The sequence below is a fragment of the Arvicanthis niloticus genome, chromosome 1, assembly GCF_011762505.2.
Source record: "Arvicanthis niloticus isolate mArvNil1 chromosome 1, mArvNil1.pat.X, whole genome shotgun sequence".
Lineage (NCBI taxonomy): Eukaryota > Metazoa > Chordata > Mammalia > Rodentia > Muridae > Arvicanthis > Arvicanthis niloticus.
The window spans coordinates 3,962,706-3,979,284 of NC_047658.1; the positions used below are offsets into that span (position 1 = coordinate 3,962,706).

Sequence of the window (16,579 nt, forward strand, 5' to 3'; positions counted from 1 at the left end):
TGTGTGAGGTGCATGCGTATGTGGTGTGTGTGTGGGGTGTGTATATATGCCTGCGCTCACACACGAGCAGTTCCAGGTCATTGTAAGGTACATAGAAGTTTGAATCCAACCTGGGCTACAAAGATCCCATCTAAAAACAACAGTAACGGGGGTGGGGGGGGGAGATAGGGAGCAAACAACAAAAGGAGGAGAAAGAAGGAAAAAACAAAAACAAAAGAAATATTACTATTTCTGACAAAGGTGCTTAAATAACCCTTGTGAGGGGCTAGCAGAAGGCTCCGTTGCTAAGCAACCATTGCGGGCAAGTTCCGTTCCTGGAATCCATGTAAAAGTGTAGGTGGAAACTGACTCTACAAAGTTAAACTGCACATATATGTCCCTTCAAACCACACACACACACACACACACACGCACGCACGCACGCACGCACGCGAACTGGAGAGCATGTGCTGCTTTTTGTGGAGGACCCAAATTCTGTTCCCAGCACCGACGCTGGGCAGTACACAACCTCCTGTAATCCAGGTCCAGGGGATCTAATGCCTTCAACCTGCACTGTCACATGCTCTTGTCTGCACACACCCGAAACAGACATAATTAAAAATAATACAAATAAAAATCTTAAGTATTTATTGTTGTTGTCGTCCTTGGAAGACTTAGGCAGGATAGCCACGATTTTCTGGCCAGCCTGGGCTATTATGATAAGATCCAGTCTCAGCCGGGCATGGTGTGTGCACGTGCCTTTAATCTCAGCACTACAGAGGCAGAAGTAGGCAGATCTCTGAGTTCGAGGCCACCCTGGTCTACACGATGATATCCAGGATAGCTTTGTGGTGAGAACTTGTGTCAGATATTTGTCCAACAGTTCCTCAAAATACTGGTGATCTTGAATTTCATTTTTTTTTTTTTTAACTTTCGCAGTATGACTAGCTGAATACGTGTTTTCCTGGAAAACGTCTCGTGGCTCTAAGTGTTTGGGGGACGTTCTTCTCTCTCTGTTTCTACAACAGTATCTCCGAATGCCTTGAGTCTCTGGTCTCTTTCCTGTCGGTTTCAGGGTCTCCTTGCAACCCTTGCTTGCGGTCTTCCTGGGTCGTGTGGCCTGCGGTTCCTTTAAGGCAGGCCCCGCCTCGGCCCCGCCCTCCCGGGTCAGTCCCGGTACGTAGGGCTCTGGCGGGGCGGCTGCTGGGCTCAGTGGGGAGCGGGCTCTGGCGGGATGGCGAGCGCGGCCGTCAGGGTCGCCGGGCGGCGGCTGAGCCACCAAAGCGCATCCGGAGCCCCGGTCCTCCTGCGGCAGGTGCGGAGAGGCGAAGGGACGAACGGATCCTGAGCTCGGGCAGCGGGAGGGGCAGGACTCCTCTGTCCTTAAAAGAGGTCTGGGTGTCCTTCATGCCTGGCTGTTGGAAATTAAGGAGTCCCGATCCTTTAACAGGGAGTACTCAGGGGGACCCTGGGCTCGGCTTCGGGGTCTGGAGCCCATTACCAGAGAAGCGCGGGTCCTTGACTTGGGGCTTATTTGAAGATGGAGTTTCTTGATTCTGCTGGAAGGATCGGGCCCCTGATTCCTGATCCTTGGGCAAAGAGGGTTGGTGTTGTAGCTTCAGGATTCTAGAAAGAGGCTGGAGGGGAGGCCTGTATTCTGTGTTCCCCAGGCGTGGGAGTCAGGTCCAGGAACTCTCTCCGGTGCCCCATCCCTGCCAGATGTTTGAACCCAAGAGTTGCACGTACACCTACCTGCTGGGTGACCAGGAGTCGCGAGAGGCCGTCTTGATCGACCCCGTTCTGGAAACAGCGAATCGGGATGCTCAGCTGATTAAGGAGCTGGGGCTGAGGCTGCTGTACGCGGGTTAGTCCTGGACAGAACTTGGGCGTGAGAGAGGCGGGGCCACAGAGCAAGCGCTCTAGGAAAACAGGAGCCTGGACGCTTGAGTCTGGGGGAGGAGGGCTGGAGGCTGGACCCTGGATGAGGGAGGACTAGACCCCATGGTCTGAAACAGGATGATTGCGTCTGGGTCTGAGAGTCTGAGGGAGAAGAACGGAGCCTGGAATCTGGGCCTGAAGTAGGAGGATTGGGCCTAGACTCCTGGGTCTAGGGGAAGAGGGCTGGAGTCTGGGTCGCTGGATGAGGGAGAGGGTTGGAGTCCAGACCTCAAGATTTGAGGGAGGAGGATTAGGATCTGCCTCGGGTCTGAGGGCTGGATGCAATGCTGTGGGCTGAAAACATTCCGTTTTCTATGCCCTCTTCTCTCCTAGTGAACACCCATTGCCATGCTGACCACATCACAGGCTCAGGGCTTCTCCGGTCCCTACTCCCGGGCTGCCAGTCTGTCATCTCCCGCCTCAGCGGAGCCCAGGCTGATTTGCATATCGGGGAAGGTGATTCCATCCGCTTTGGACGCTTTGTGAGTTGGGTGTTGGGTCTTAGAGAAGATGGTGTTGGCTTGAGTTCCTTAGACTTTGAAAAGAAGAGGGTACTGGGCGAATGGGCTTCTGGGCCCTGTGGAAGAAAGGTTGGTGGAGTTGGGCTCAGAGCCCTCAGCCCTGTTCTCCTTGGAAAGTACCATAAACCCAGGTGGAGCACTAGGGCAGGAGGCTGTAGGCAGGCGTGGCTCTGGCCAGTCCCCCTAAGTCAACAGTGATGGCAGGTTCTTGCCGGGCCATTTCCATAAAATTTGCTCGGGGTTGGGCATTCTGAGTCAAGAGCTGAGGGAGGCACCTAACCCTTTGGTGAGGGAGGAACACCCTGTTGTTCAGCAACAGGTCTGGATTGAGTCTACTTACTGAGGTCTCCCAGGGCTACCAGTTAAGGTAGCATTCACTGGCATGATGGTATAAGTTCGGGGGGGGGGGGGCTAACCAGGTATTTGTGGGTTCCTCCTTAAATGTTGGCCTTGAAGCCTCCTCACCCTAGCCACAACCCCATTGCCTCACCCAGGAGAGGGGTGAATGAAGGTTCCTCCTCCTCCTCCTCCTCCTCCTCCTCCTCCTCCTCCTCCTCCTCCTCCTCCTCCTCCTCCTCCTCCTCCTCCTCCTCCTCCTCCTTCTCCTCCTCTCTGCTACAGGCTTAATCAGCAGCTTTCCAGCCAGCTTTGCAACCCAGGGTGCTCTGGACAGAGGCTGGGGGAGTTGTGCCCAGAGGGAGGAAACAGGTGATCTGAACTGCCCACGCTATCTTTGGCTGATGGAGGGGACAGTCTGAGTGTGGTCCCTGCCCCTAGGTTGTTGTTGGCCTGTGGAATGGGACAGTTTACTCGGAGGGAGGCGGTTAGTGGAGAGAAGGGTTGTGTGTTCTGTTGGGGTGTGTGTGTGTGTGTGTGTGTGTGTGTGTGTGTGTGGTGTAGCTGCTGTTTGGAGACCTTGATTCCAACCCTGTAAATATTTGGAAGTGACTGAGGGACATAGCTCATTTGTGCCTGCCCTACTAGTTAGAGAGTAACAAGAGTTTCTGGATTTGGGGAGGAGTGTGAAAGTTCAGAAGGATCTGTGCTCCTGAGCCCAGTGCCTCTCAACCTTCCTAGTGCTGCAACCCTTTAATACAGTTCCTCGTGTTGTGGTGACCCCCAACCTTAAAACTGTTTTTGTTGTTACTTCATAACTAATTTTGCTACAGCTATGAATTATAATAGACATATCAGTGCTTTCTGATGGTCTTAGGGGAGACCACTATAAAAGGGTTGTTCAACCCTCAAAAGAGTCGTGACTGGCAGGTTGAGAACCTCTGTCATACGGGCGGCTAGCTGGATGGCTTAGCAGTTATGATCAGTTGCTGGTCTTCTAGAAGACCCAAGTTGGGTTCCCAGCACCCATGTCAGACTGATCTCAATTGACTGTACTGTCAACTCCAGGAGGACCCGATGTCCTGGCTGGTCTCTGCTAGCACACACTTGCACTTGCACAGATACACACTCAGATACACAGACATACACATAAATAAATGACTGTTTAAAATCTTAAAAACAAGCTGCTCATATAGGCACCCACCTTTAGCCCCAGCTCGTGGGAGGCAGATGCTAAGACAGGCGGATCTCTGTGAGTTTGACGCCAGCCTGGTCTATGTGAGACCCCTCTCAAACAAAACAAAACAAGATGATAAATGACCAGGAGGCCCTTCTCTATGCACATGACGATCCCTCCAGTGAACGGGTGTGGAAGGGTGTGGCTGTATTAGCCTCCGTCTTTATCTTTCTTTATTGCATCTTATTGCCGTAATCCAAATATATACGACCCACCCACTGGACAGCTATAAGTCAGGGAGCTGAGGTGTGCTCCTAAAAGGCTGTATCCATCATTTCAGGTCATTTCAGGGCACTCTCATTACTCCTGACCAGTCATCACCCTCAGCCTTCCGCTTCCCTCCCTCCCAGCCTTAGGTAAATCTCTTTCTTACTTTCCTTTTATATATTGCTATGTAGTCCAGGCTGGCCTTGAACTCATCCTTCTCATGCCTCAACCCTTCAATTGGTAGTGTTACCTGTACTGACACACCCGATCGTGGGGCCACAGTTCCTCCCAGTACTGAGAATAAGACCTAGGGACTGATTTGTGTTAGGCAAGAACTCTCCTCAGGGATTCTAGGCAGGGGCTCTACCACTGAGCCACGCCCCCAGCCCCTCACTTGGGGGATTCTAGGCAGGGGCTCTACTACTGAGCCACGCCCCCAGCCCCTCACTGGGGATTCTAGGCAGGGGCTCTACCACTGAGCCACGCCCCCAGCCCCTCACTGGGGGATTCTAGGCAGGGGCTCTACCACTGAGCCATGCCCTGACCCTTTTTTTTTTTTTTTTTTTTTTTTTTAAAGAGAAGATCTTAGTATACCAGACAGGTCTTGAACTTCTTATTCTCCAGCCCCAGCCTCCCTAGTAGCTGACGGTCAGGTCTATATGGTTGGTCTTTCAGTCAATTTCTGAAAGACCAATCAGAGCTTTTAACTGCTGAGTCATCTCTTCAGCCCCAGTCTTTAATTCACGTTTATTTACTTTAATTGTCCTTTCTGTCTGTCTGATTTGCGTGTCTGCACTTTTCATAGAAATGGAAGCACACAGCCTGCAGCCTTTAGGCTGACTTCCTCCTTCCTCCGTGTGCGTGTGCCGTCTAGGTCCGCCTGTGTCCCAGCCCCCACTGCTATTTCATTTCCCTTCATTTCTCAACAACCCTCTGGAGCATGATGGACCTACTGTGTTTTACTTCTTCATTCATGAGCTGGTCGGCATGTGAATGGCTTCCACCTTGGGACTGTTACAGGTAGTGCTGCAGTGAATGTTCTCGTGCAGGTTCTTGTGGGATACAGTTGCAGTCCTGTTATCCCCGTGAGGGCCCCGGTACTCCACAGTAGTGCCAATGCCTCTTAGTGTCAGTGTTTGTCAGCGTGGCTCTGTCTTTGTGTAAATTCTTTACAATTCTATGGGTCTGTTTTTTCTCACTCTTGGGTTTCCTGCCCCCTTTATAACTTGAATTTTATAGTCAGGCGGTGGTACACAGCTTTAATCCCAGCATTTAGGAGGCAGAGACAGGCAGATCTCTATGAGGCCAGCCTGGGCTACAGAGTGAGCTCTAGGACTGCCAGGGCTACACAGAGAAACCTTGTCTCAAAAGTAACAAAACCAGGAAAACAAAGTTGAATTTTAGCTGGGAGTGATGCCTTAGCCTGTAGTCCCAACACTTGGGAGATGGAGGCAGGAGGATCAAGATTTCTAAGTCATCCTTGGCTAATAATGAACTCAAGGCCAACCTGGGCTGAACTCCCACAAATTGTCCTTTGACCTCCACCACAGTTGGGCTAAGGCATGCACATCCCTTCACAGTAATAATAAATAAAATGCACCAAAAACATTAGAAATAAGACAGGCGACTATTTTAACCCCTTAAACAAAACAAAAAGTTATATGATACATAAGAGGAGGGAAATTGTGCGCACATTGTATCTGTACAGCTTGCTTGTGTTCTTACTGGTTAACATTTGGGTTCCTTCTTCCTGGATCCCTGCACAGAACGCCCCCATCAGCCCACAGGATGCTCTGCTCTTCCTGGCCACTGGTCCGTCTTCCTCTGGGACCATCTAGACACACACAATCCTAGATAGCTTCACTTAACCCTAATTAAGGCCCTAATCCTAGCCTTCAAGCTTCCTGCAGAAGCTTTTGATCTTGTGGCCAGCCTAGGCTACCAGCAAGTACCGGGCTAAAGAGTGAATCCCTGTCTCAAAGAAAACAAAGACAAGAAACTTACAGACTGTGCACCCAACCGAGTAAGTTTTCATTTCTTCTGTTTGATGTCTGTAGTTGTTATTTTGTTGTCTGTTTGAGACAGGGTGTCACTATGTAGCCCTGGTTAGCCTGGAGCTCACCACTTAGGTTACTCTGGCCTCGAACTCACAGATTCCCCTTGCCATGTGTTCCTCCTGCTGTGTGAAACACTTGGCACAACTGGAGCAGTCGAAGCCCGACTGTGAGCCCAAGAGCTCCTGAGATGTGAGGTTCACATTGTGCCACCCCCGGTAGCCCTAGTGCATCTGCAACTCACAGGGATCCTCTCGTCTCAGCCTCCTAGGCCTGTGCTAACACACCTGGCTACAGTCCCCATCCCTACGTCCTCCTTTCCTAACAGGGTCTCACTTAGAGTAGGCTGGCTTCCGGCTTGTCATATTGTTGAGGAGGACCTTGAATTCCTGATCTAATCCACCTACCTTCACCTCTGCAGGGCGGGGATCACAGGTGCGCATGCCCGTGGTCTGTTCCAGCCAAGAGAAAATGTAAAAACACTGACGCTAAGAATATAGGGCTTAAAAAGGAGGTGCTAGGTCAGATCTCACCACAGTTTGCCAACCCCTGATGTGAGCCCCACAGGTTACTTACCTATGCTCCTTTGGTTGGTTATCCTCGGTCTTCACAACTGTGAGGGATATTGGTGTTGATATTCTTGTTTGTACAAGTCCCTTGGCAGAAGCTGACCTCAGTTCCTAAGAATTGCATTGCTGAGTCACAGCGAGGACATTCCTGTAACCTTAGAAAATTTGCCGGATGCTATTTTTTTTCTTGCAGTGCTGGGGATGGGACCCAGGCCCCTGAACATGCTAGGCATTCTCCCTACCACAGTCACGCTCATAGCCCCTCACTGGGGGATTCTAGGCAGGGGCTCTACCACTGAGCCACGCCCCCAGCCCCTCACTGGGGGATTCTAGGCAGGGGCTCTACCACTGAGCCACGCCCCAGCCCCTCACTGGGGGATTCTAGGCAGGGGCTCTACCACTGAGCCACGCCCCCAGCCCCTCACTGGGGGATTCTAGGTAAGCATTGTACTTCTGATCTACATTTTTGTTCCTCTTTCTTCTTGTTGTCCTATTCATTAGGTTTTTTGTTTTGTTTTTTGCTTTTTTTTTTTTGGGGGGGGGGGGTCGAGACAGGGTTTCTCTGTGTAGCCCTGGCTGTCCTGGAACTCACTCTGTAGACCAGGTTGGCCTCAAACTCAGAAATCCACCTGCCTCTGCCTCCCAAGTGCTGAGATTAAAGGCATGCACCACCACTGCCTGTAGCCCTGGCTGCCCTGTAGCTCTCTACATAGGTCAAGCTGGCTTTGAACTCAAGAGATCTGCTTGCATCTGACTCTCAAATGCTGGGAGTAAAGGCACGCACCCTTCATTAGCCCTTTTAATTAAAAATTACATGATTTATTTGTTATGTCTATGTGCAGGGTGCATGTATGAAGGACAGACAGTTTGGGGGACTGGTATTTTTTTTTTCTTTCACAGTGTTAATGCCAGGGACTGAACTCAGATTATAGGTCTTGGCAGCAAGCACCTTTCCCTGCTGAGCCAACTTGCCAGCTCTCTCTCTCTCTCTCTCTCTCTCTCTCTCTCTCTCTCTCTCTCGAGGTCTTTTTTTCTTAAGAGTTTTTATTTTTGTTTTATGTGTCTACATATTTTGCCTGTGTGTATGTAAGTACATGAGCCTGGTGCCTGCAAAGGCCCAAAGAAGGTCTGGGATCCTCTGGAACCGGAATTAAGGATAGATGTAAGCCTTCATGTGGGTGCTGAGAGCCGAACTTGGGGCTCATGCATTAACAGATGATCCATCTCAAATACCTTTTCTTTCACAAAACAAAGGAAAGGTTTTAGCCAATGGAGAGGAAAACGAGGCTTGGGGTTTAAGCTCCCAAGAACAGCAGAGGGCGCCAACAGCACTTAGGGCTTGAGATGGGAGGAAGGAGCCAGAGGGTCTGGAGCCAGGAGCTTGCTGATCACTGAGGCGGCAGTGCAGGCTACGCGAGTAGCAGCGAGGCCCGTCTAGGAGTCTGGGAAAGGAGGAGGTGTGGGTAGAGAGAATGTCCTGGGTTTTATGCATCCTGGAAATAAAGAGGCATTGTTGATTGAAGGATGGGTCAGGCTGCCCCTGGCCAGCTGTTGCTAGACCGGCAGGAGTCTTCCGGAATATTCTACAGCTGAGGCGATTCATCAGTCAGCAAGCTTCCGAAACAGGGGAGGCTGTCTTTATTTATTTTTTTCATGGGAAATGAACTATAGTCTCATTCACTGTAGGCAAGGGCTCTACCACGGAACTAGGTCCTCAGCCCTATGCATTATTTTATTTTATTTTATTTTTTTTATGAAACATGATCTCACGTTGCAGGTGGGGCCATCCTAGTTTACAGATCGAGTTCCAAGACAGCCAGGAATACTCAGAGAAATCCTGTCTTTAAAAAATCCAAAAAAAAAAAAAAAAAAGCATGTGTATATGTGTATCTGTATGTGTATATATGCGTTTTGCCTGTGTGTGCCTGGTGATACAGATGGTTGTGAGCCATCCTGTGAGTGTTGGGAACTGAGTGGGGTCCTCTAGGAGAACAGTGCTTGCTCTTGACAGCCGAACATCTCTCCAGTTCCTTATTTTTACTGTAAAGCACCAATGGTGCACTGAGGTTTTTTTTCTAAGTACTTTATATACATGAAGCAGTTCAATCCTCATAGCATATCATGGGGCTGCGGAAGACAGGCCCAGAGAGCGATAGATCGAAGACTAGAACTGGGCTATCTGCTTCCGGGAATTTTGTTTTGTTTATAACTATTTTGATTTATTTACATAAAATTCTAGAACAGATGGGTCACAAAGCCATCCATAGTAATAGGAAACAGCCAGAACTTGTCTGGGGACAGGGTGCAGGAAGTATATTTGAAAGGGGTGCGAAGAAACCTTGGGAAGTGATAGGAACGTTTGTCATCTGATGGTCTTGATGGTCGTGGGAGCACCTAAAAGATGTGAAAGGCCTGTAATCCCAGCTCTGGGTGGTGAGGCAGAAGGATTGCGAACTCAAAACCTTCCCCGGGCAGTTACTGAGCAATTTCGTGGCTAACTGGCTGCATGAGACCCTGTAAAAAGGAAACCATAGAAGTTAAAAAGAGGGCTGAGGACAGAGCTCAGTGGTGGAGCCCCTGCCTAGAATCCCCCAGTGAGCCAGGCGGTGGTGGCGCACGCCTTTAATCCCAGCACTTGGGAGGCAGAGGCAGGCGGATTTCTGAGTTCGAGGCCAGCCTGGTCTACAGAGTGAGTTCCAGGACAGCCAGGGCCTACACAGAGAAACCCTGTCTCGAAAAAACCCAAAAAAAAAAAAAAAAAAGAATCCCCCAGTGAGGAGCTGGGGGCGTGGCTCAGTGGTGGAGCCCCTGCCTAGAATCCCCCAGTGAGGGGCTGGGGACATGGCTCAGTGGTAGAGCCCCTTCCTAGAATCCCCCAGTGAGGGGCTGGGGGCGTGGCTCAGTGGTGGAGCCCCTGCCTAGAATCCCCCAGTGAGGGGCTGGGGACATGGCTCAGTGGTAGAGCCCCTGCCTAGAATCCCCCAGTGAGGAGCTGGGGGTGTGGCTCAGTGGTAGAGCCCCTGCCTAGAATCCCCCAGTGAGGGGCTGGGGGCATGGCTCAGTGGTAGAGCTCCTGCTTAAAATAGCCAATGTTGTGCATTTAATTCTGGGCACCCATCTTTCTGCACACAATAGTTGTAAAGAATGAATAAACAGCAAATAAATCCCGTAAGCCACATGAGAGAGTCACTCAATGCTGAAATTGACCATGGCAGACCTATTCAAAGTGTTTCAGTGGTGAAGAAGAGAAGCCTCCCAATGCTTCCTACGAGACGGGGCTGCCCATGTAGTACTGGATCCCAGCAGCTCTGCAGCCCACAGGGTTTCTAGATATCAAAAAAGGTTTGTATGTTTATTTCTTGTGTGTGTATGTGTGGAGAGGGATGGCATGCATATGCTACAACTCCTGTGTGGAGATCACTGGACAACTTGTAGGAGTTGGCTTTCCTTCTACTACGCTGGGTGCTGAGATCAGGTTGTCAGGCTTAGCAGCAAGCCTCTTTACTTACTCAGCCATCTTGCTGGCCCTCCTTTGTAGATTTTTATGTTTGTTTTTAATTTTCAGAAGGTATTTTATCTTGTTTTATTCAGAGACAAAGCTCGTATAGCCCAGGCTGGCTTAAATTCCACCATATAGTAAAGGGTGATCTTGAATTCCTGCTGTTCCTCAGTTCATAGGCCTGTGCCACCCTCTGGACTTGTTTTTCCAAATTTTATTACAGTGTTCCTCCATGTTGATTTCTTTGGTTGTTAGTTTTCTGACACTGAGACAAAATGACTATGAGAAATATCATTTTAGGATATTTATTTTTAATTGTGTGTATATACATGTGAGTGTGTGTGTTTAGTGTATGTGAGAGAGTGCTTCTTTCTGTGACTGTGCATGTGAGTTTGAGTGTGTAAATGTGAATGTATATTTGTGTGTATGTGAGAGCAAGTGTTTGTGTGTGTGTATTTAGTGAATGTGAATGTTTATTATGTGTGTATGGGCATGTGTTTGAGTGTATATTTATGTCTGTGAGTGTATTTCTTTGTGTATTTGAGTGTGTAAGCATTGTTTGAGTATGTATTTGTGTGCACATGAGTGTGTTTTTGTGTGTTTGTATGTGAGTCTGTGTTTAGTGTATGTGAATGTTTCTTTGTGTGTGTTTGAGTGTGTACGTGTGTGTTTGTGTATTTGTGTGTATGTGAGAGTGTGTGTGTATGAGTCTATATGTGAACATGTGTGAGTGTGTGTTTAGTGTGTGTGAGTGTGATTCTTTGTGTGTGTGCGCGCATGTATGTTTGAGTGTGCAAGTGTATATTTGTGTGTGTGAGAGTGTGTGTATGTGTGTACGTATTGGGATGTACAGGAGTTTGGTACCCATGGAGGCCAGAAGAGGGTATGAGGTCTCCTGGAACTCGAGTTATAGGTGATTGTAAGCTGATTTACATGGGTGCTGGAACCGAACTCTGGTCCCGTGCAAGAGTGGGAAGCGTCTCTCTCTTCATCCATTTCTCCAGCTCCAGCCATAAACAGGATAGAGGTGGATCGCTGAGATGGCTCAGTGGCTAAGGGGGTGGCTTGCTGCTCAGTGTGATGAGTTTAACCCTGGGATTCACATGGGTAACCTGCAGAGAACCAAGTGCAGCAGGTTGTCACCTGACCAACACTCACAAGCCATGGCACACATACACAGTAAAAAAAAAAATGTAATTTTAAATGTTTCTAAAAGGAAGAAAGGTTTATTCTGCCTCAACATTTCCAAGTTCTAGTCTATGAAGAGCTGGCCGTGGACCCGTGCTGGGCAGAGCATCATGACAGGGAGTTTGTGCCAGGCAACGAGGGAGAGACAGGGTCAGGGTTTCCTGCTCCACGTGGTACAAGGAGTCTTTGCTGTGAGCTCCAGCCACAGTGACTCTGCTAGGCTTTACCACTGTGATGGGCTGAGACCCTTGGAAACCATTAGCCACAATAACTGTCTCCTTCCATTACAGTGGAAGATGCCTGTAACCCCAACATTTGAGAGGCTGAGGCAGGAAGATCTGTGTATTCACAGACAGCCCGGACTACTTGGGAAGATCTTGTCTCAAAACACCACCAACAAAAACAACATTTACTATACATTTATTATTATTTACCATACATTTACTATTACATAATAATATACAATTACTACTTACTATAGATTATTATAGATTATTATTCACTATACATTTGTTAGTAACTATTTTACCAAGATTTTCACTCTTTTATTTGAGTCTGGGTCTCATTCTGTAGCTCAGGGAGCCTGGAACTTTGCAGCTTAGACGAGTTTCAAGATTGTAATCCTTCTGCCTCATCTTTTCTAGTGCTGGGATCCCAGGTATGTATTACCACACTGAGCACAAGGATCACACTGCAGAAGTGACTTTATAACCTATTTTGTACCTACTGGATATTAAGCTTTTCTTGGTATCAATAAGTATTTTTGAACTAGCATTAAGCCTTTTCACAACAGTATAACTTAAACTTGTATTACTTTTATTTGTCTGTATGTGCATGTGTGCACATACCATGACACACAATGTGAAGGTCAGAGGATAATTTGAGGGAGCCCTCCTGGGGATAGAACTCAGGCCCTCAGCCTTGGCAGCAAGCACCTTAACCTACTGAGCCCTTCACCAGCCCAACTATATGACTCTGGATGCTAATTTAGTCTTTGTTTTCTTGTGGTGTTGAAGAGCACACAGTCCAGAGTCTGTGTGTGCACAGCCTGCTGAGCTATTACCTCCAGCTTGGTGTTTATTTTTCTATTTTCTTGTTGAGACCCAAACTCTCTTTTTATCGATTGCACGATTCCTGTTACAAATGCAGGTCTCTGACTACCTGGCTCTCTTCTCTTTGGAACCCATTTGTGGCAATTTTGCTCTTCAGAATGGCAGGGTGGGCTGGGGACATGGCTCAGTTAGCTGCCAAAACACTTGGCTAGCATACACAAAGCCTGGATTCCATCATTGTATAAACCGAGCCTGATGGAGCACGCCCATAACCTAAAATCTTGGGGGGTGGAGGCAGGAGGATCGGAAGTTTAATGTTATTGATTTCATAGCAAGCATGAGTTCACTCTGGATACGGGAGATTCTGTCTCAAAGAGAGGGATGGAAGGAAGGAAGGAAGGAAGAAAGATATATTTCAACTTGACACCCTCTCCCCCACAAGACAGGTCTTATGGCTCAGGCTAGCCCTTGAATCTGAGTTCTCCCGCCTCAGCCTGTATTTGATGTATTTGCACTCTGTCCGGCCCTCAGATTAACTTTAAGCAAAACGGTCCCTGTATTCCTTTTTTCCAGTTGTGTCCCTCAGGTGTACAGGGCTTTGGGGATCAGTGAGGCTTGTTGGTGACTGTCTCTGTGCACTGCCTCCCTGCCAGGCTTTGGAGACTCGGGCCAGTCCTGGCCACACCCCAGGCTGTGTCACCTTTGTCCTGAATGACCAGAGCATGGCCTTCACTGGAGATGCCCTCTTGATCCGAGGGTGTGGACGGACAGACTTCCAGCAAGGTGACCTGCTTCTTTATCCAGCCCAAGATCTCCGTGTAATGGTGTATGTGAGAGTGTTAATAAGCGGCCACAAGATAGGATGATGTCTGTGTGTTCAAGGCTAGCCTGATCTACGTAGTGAGTTCCAGGATAGTCAGGGCTCTGTAGAGAGACTTTGTTTCAAAAGAGAAAGGAAGGAAGCAAGGAAGGAAAAAGGGAAGAAAGGAAGGAAAGAAGGAAGGAAGAAAGAAGGAAGGAAGGAAGGAAGGAAGGAAGGAAGAGAGAAAGAAGGAAAGAAAGAGGAAAGCAGCCACAAGAAGGAATGAATGTGCAGCTGGGGCTGTGTAGCTCAGTGGGTAGAAGCCCAGGCCGCAATCTTCATATTCCATCAGCTGGGCATAACTGAGCCATGCCTTTAACCCAGCACTCAGGAGGTGGAGGCAGGAGGATCAGGAGTATAAGGTCATTTAGGATAACGTAAAACATGCGCGCGCACACACCCACACCCACACCCACACACGAGCGTGCATGAAGGTTGTTCCTGTACATTGCTTAATTATTGGAGGGCAGTGTAACTTCTGGGCATTTAGGCAGCACATAGATTGAAGGGTTCCTCCTAATTTCCCCCTTTCACCTATCCATCTGAACCGAGGACTCAGAAGTTCTTTACGTGTTGTGTATGTGCACATGCATGTGGCTGGGGTGTGATAGGAGGCCGGCGGCAGATGTCAGGCGCCTTTCCCTCTACCTTGTTTCCTTGGGACATGGTCTCGATGAGCCTGGCCCTGGGCTGCCAGCCACCAAGCCTCCGTTGTCCTCCTGCCTCTGCTGTTTACGGTGCAGGCTCAGGAGCTAGGGGAGCATAGGCCACACCCTGCCATGGTGCTAGGGATCTGAACTCAGCTCCTAGGCTTGCCTGGCAAGCACTTTACTCCCTAAGCATTCCTCCAGCCCCAGGCCCCAGAACTCCTTATCCAAATCCCAGCAACACCATCTCCTGGTCCTCATGTCTTGAGTCTTACCTTTAGCCCACCTTCTTGGCCCAGAGCCCTTCCTTCACCTCCCCAGCGAGGATGTCACAACCCCTGGTACTTCAGGCTCTCAGCCAGACCTTATTGAATCACAAATTACCCAAATAGATTTATTACCATTTCCCAAGACTTCATATATGTTGTCCCACCTCCTTCAATGCCCTTCCCCTTCTGTGTCTCCAAGACACGTGGGAATGTTTGGCGGGAGATGAGAGATTGGGTTTAGCTATAGTACCTTCATCTTCCTGTCCTTCTCTGGCAAAGGGGGTCAGGGAGTTCCTCTTGTCTCTTTCATCCGCTGACCTGTAAGTTTTCTTACCTCAGGTTGTGCTAAGACTTTGTACCACTCTGTGCATGAGAAGATCTTCACACTTCCAGGCAACTGTCTAATCTACCCGGCTCACGATTACCACGGTGAGGGCTTGCCCGAGGCAATGACAGGCTGCTGTCGCTTAACACAGGGAAAATTGCCTCTGCCTGTCGTTCTCACGAGGCACGCAGGCTACAGAACCCAGAAATTCCTGTGGCTGAAAAGATTATGTGTTTGGGCGTACTGTGTGGATGTAGAAACAATAAGACACATCTGCAGGGCATAGGTTTTTCTGGGACATCCCCAGAGATGCGCAGGCAACTGTGGAAACTACATTTCCCATAGTGCCCAAAGAGAAGCGGGACAGCTTCTCGGGACCATTCAGGGAAGAGACAGTCCCCGTATAGGGAGACAACCCCAAGGTCTCCTGGGATATGTAGTTCTTAGTTGCCCAGGTCAATAGGCCCCTAGTTATTTTCCTTCTCCTCCCGTTTGCGGACAGGGCTCACAGTTTCTACTGTGGAGGAGGAACGGACTCTGAACCCACGGCTCACTCTCAGCTGTGAGGAGTTTATCAAGGTCATGGACAACCTGAACTTGCCCAAGCCACAGCAGATAGGTGAGTTACCCAGGGTCGGGACCCTGGGATCTGAGGAAAATTGGTTGGGGTATGAATCGGTGAACCTGAGAGAGGAGGGTCTGAACTTCTTGATTTGAGAGGAGGGCTGGGTGTTGGAGCCCTGGGTCTGAGGGAGGAGGGCTGAGGCCTGAGGCCTGGACCTTGGGCCTGAGGAGGAGGACTTAGGGCTAGAACTATCACCCCTGGTAAGCGCCCCAAGCATTTCTGGGTGCCAGTGGAACATGAGGCATCTCTGGGTCCTTAGAATCATTCGAAAGTTTCTTCTTTTCAGACATCGCTGTTCCTGCAAATATGCGCTGTGGGGTCCAGACTCCACCCTCCTAATTCGTCCCAGCCAGCTGCTCACATCCGTTATGAATGTACTAGGTGGGGCGAGGGGAGGGGCGTCACCCCAGGGCCTCTCTCCTCTCCTACCCCTACTCTCACCAGCTACTTGAGCTTCTTAAATAAAGTTTATTTCGTTTTTGCCACAATTCTGAGTTCTGCTTGCTTTCTTGGAGAAGGAATTATGTTTCCAGATGAATGCTGAGATGCAGCCCTGGTTTCCCAAAAAGCCAGGGTTAGGCGTTGGTAGAACACTCACCTAGCATGTATAAAGTCCTGTGCTCCATCCTCTGCATAAAGCAGGCAGGGAGGGGCAGACCTGTAATCCCTGCACTTGCCAGCTGGAGGCAGGAGGTTCAGAAGTTCAAGGTTATTCTCAACTGTGTGAGAATAACTGTAGTGAGTTGGAGGCTACCCTGGGCTATGTAAGACCCTGAATATATATATTCAAAGGACCTGAGTTCAGTTCCCAACAACCACGTGGAAGCTCACAAGTGTCCATAACTCCAGCTCCAGGGGATTTGGCCACTGTGGGTATCAGGCATGCACAGACATACATTTAGGCTAGACAGTCATACACATAAAAGGGAGAAGGAGACAGAGCCAGTGGTAGTCAGGGCCATGGGGGCAGGAATGAAAGTCTAAGGGGGGGGGGACTGGAAGCAGACAGCAGGTGCACACATAGAGGTAATGGAGATATTCTCACAGGCTTGCATCGAAGCATGTAATTCTGTGTGAGCCAACCCCCCCCCCCCCCCCGGAGTCTCAGGCCAAATGAACCCCTCTCCACCCTTCAGCTTCCTGATCTGTATAATGGAAATAATAACGGGATGTTTCAACGAACTGATAAATCCAGACCTCTGACCCCTTGCTCCCTGCTCGCATGACCAACTGCCCTGCCCCTGTCACTGCTATTGTCCCTCCTGGCTTGC

At 49.3% G+C, this 16,579-nt stretch overlaps 1 protein-coding gene across 4 annotated transcripts; it reads left to right on the forward strand.

The window, feature by feature from the left end:
• Nucleotides 1–1,130: 1,130 nt before the first annotated feature.
• On the forward strand, nucleotides 1,131–15,796 carry Ethe1 (ETHE1 persulfide dioxygenase). Of its 4 annotated transcripts, none has more exons than XM_034523684.2 (7): nucleotides 1,131–1,294; nucleotides 1,699–1,843; nucleotides 2,251–2,399; nucleotides 13,234–13,363; nucleotides 14,698–14,787; nucleotides 15,186–15,302; nucleotides 15,595–15,796. In XM_034523684.2, exons 1-7 carry the CDS (start codon nucleotides 1,214–1,216, stop codon nucleotides 15,645–15,647), a joined length of 765 nt encoding a protein of 254 aa, XP_034379575.1. In that variant the 5' UTR covers nucleotides 1,131–1,213; the 3' UTR covers nucleotides 15,648–15,796. The 4 variants fall into 4 exon arrangements, with proteins under 4 accessions (XP_034379575.1, XP_034379582.1, XP_034379587.1 ...); XM_034523691.2 differs by having other exon boundaries at nucleotides 1,141–1,294; nucleotides 1,650–1,843; XM_034523696.2 differs by lacking the exons at nucleotides 1,131–1,294; nucleotides 1,699–1,843 and adding an exon at nucleotides 1,908–2,057.
• The last annotated feature ends 783 nt before the right edge of the window (nucleotides 15,797–16,579 follow it).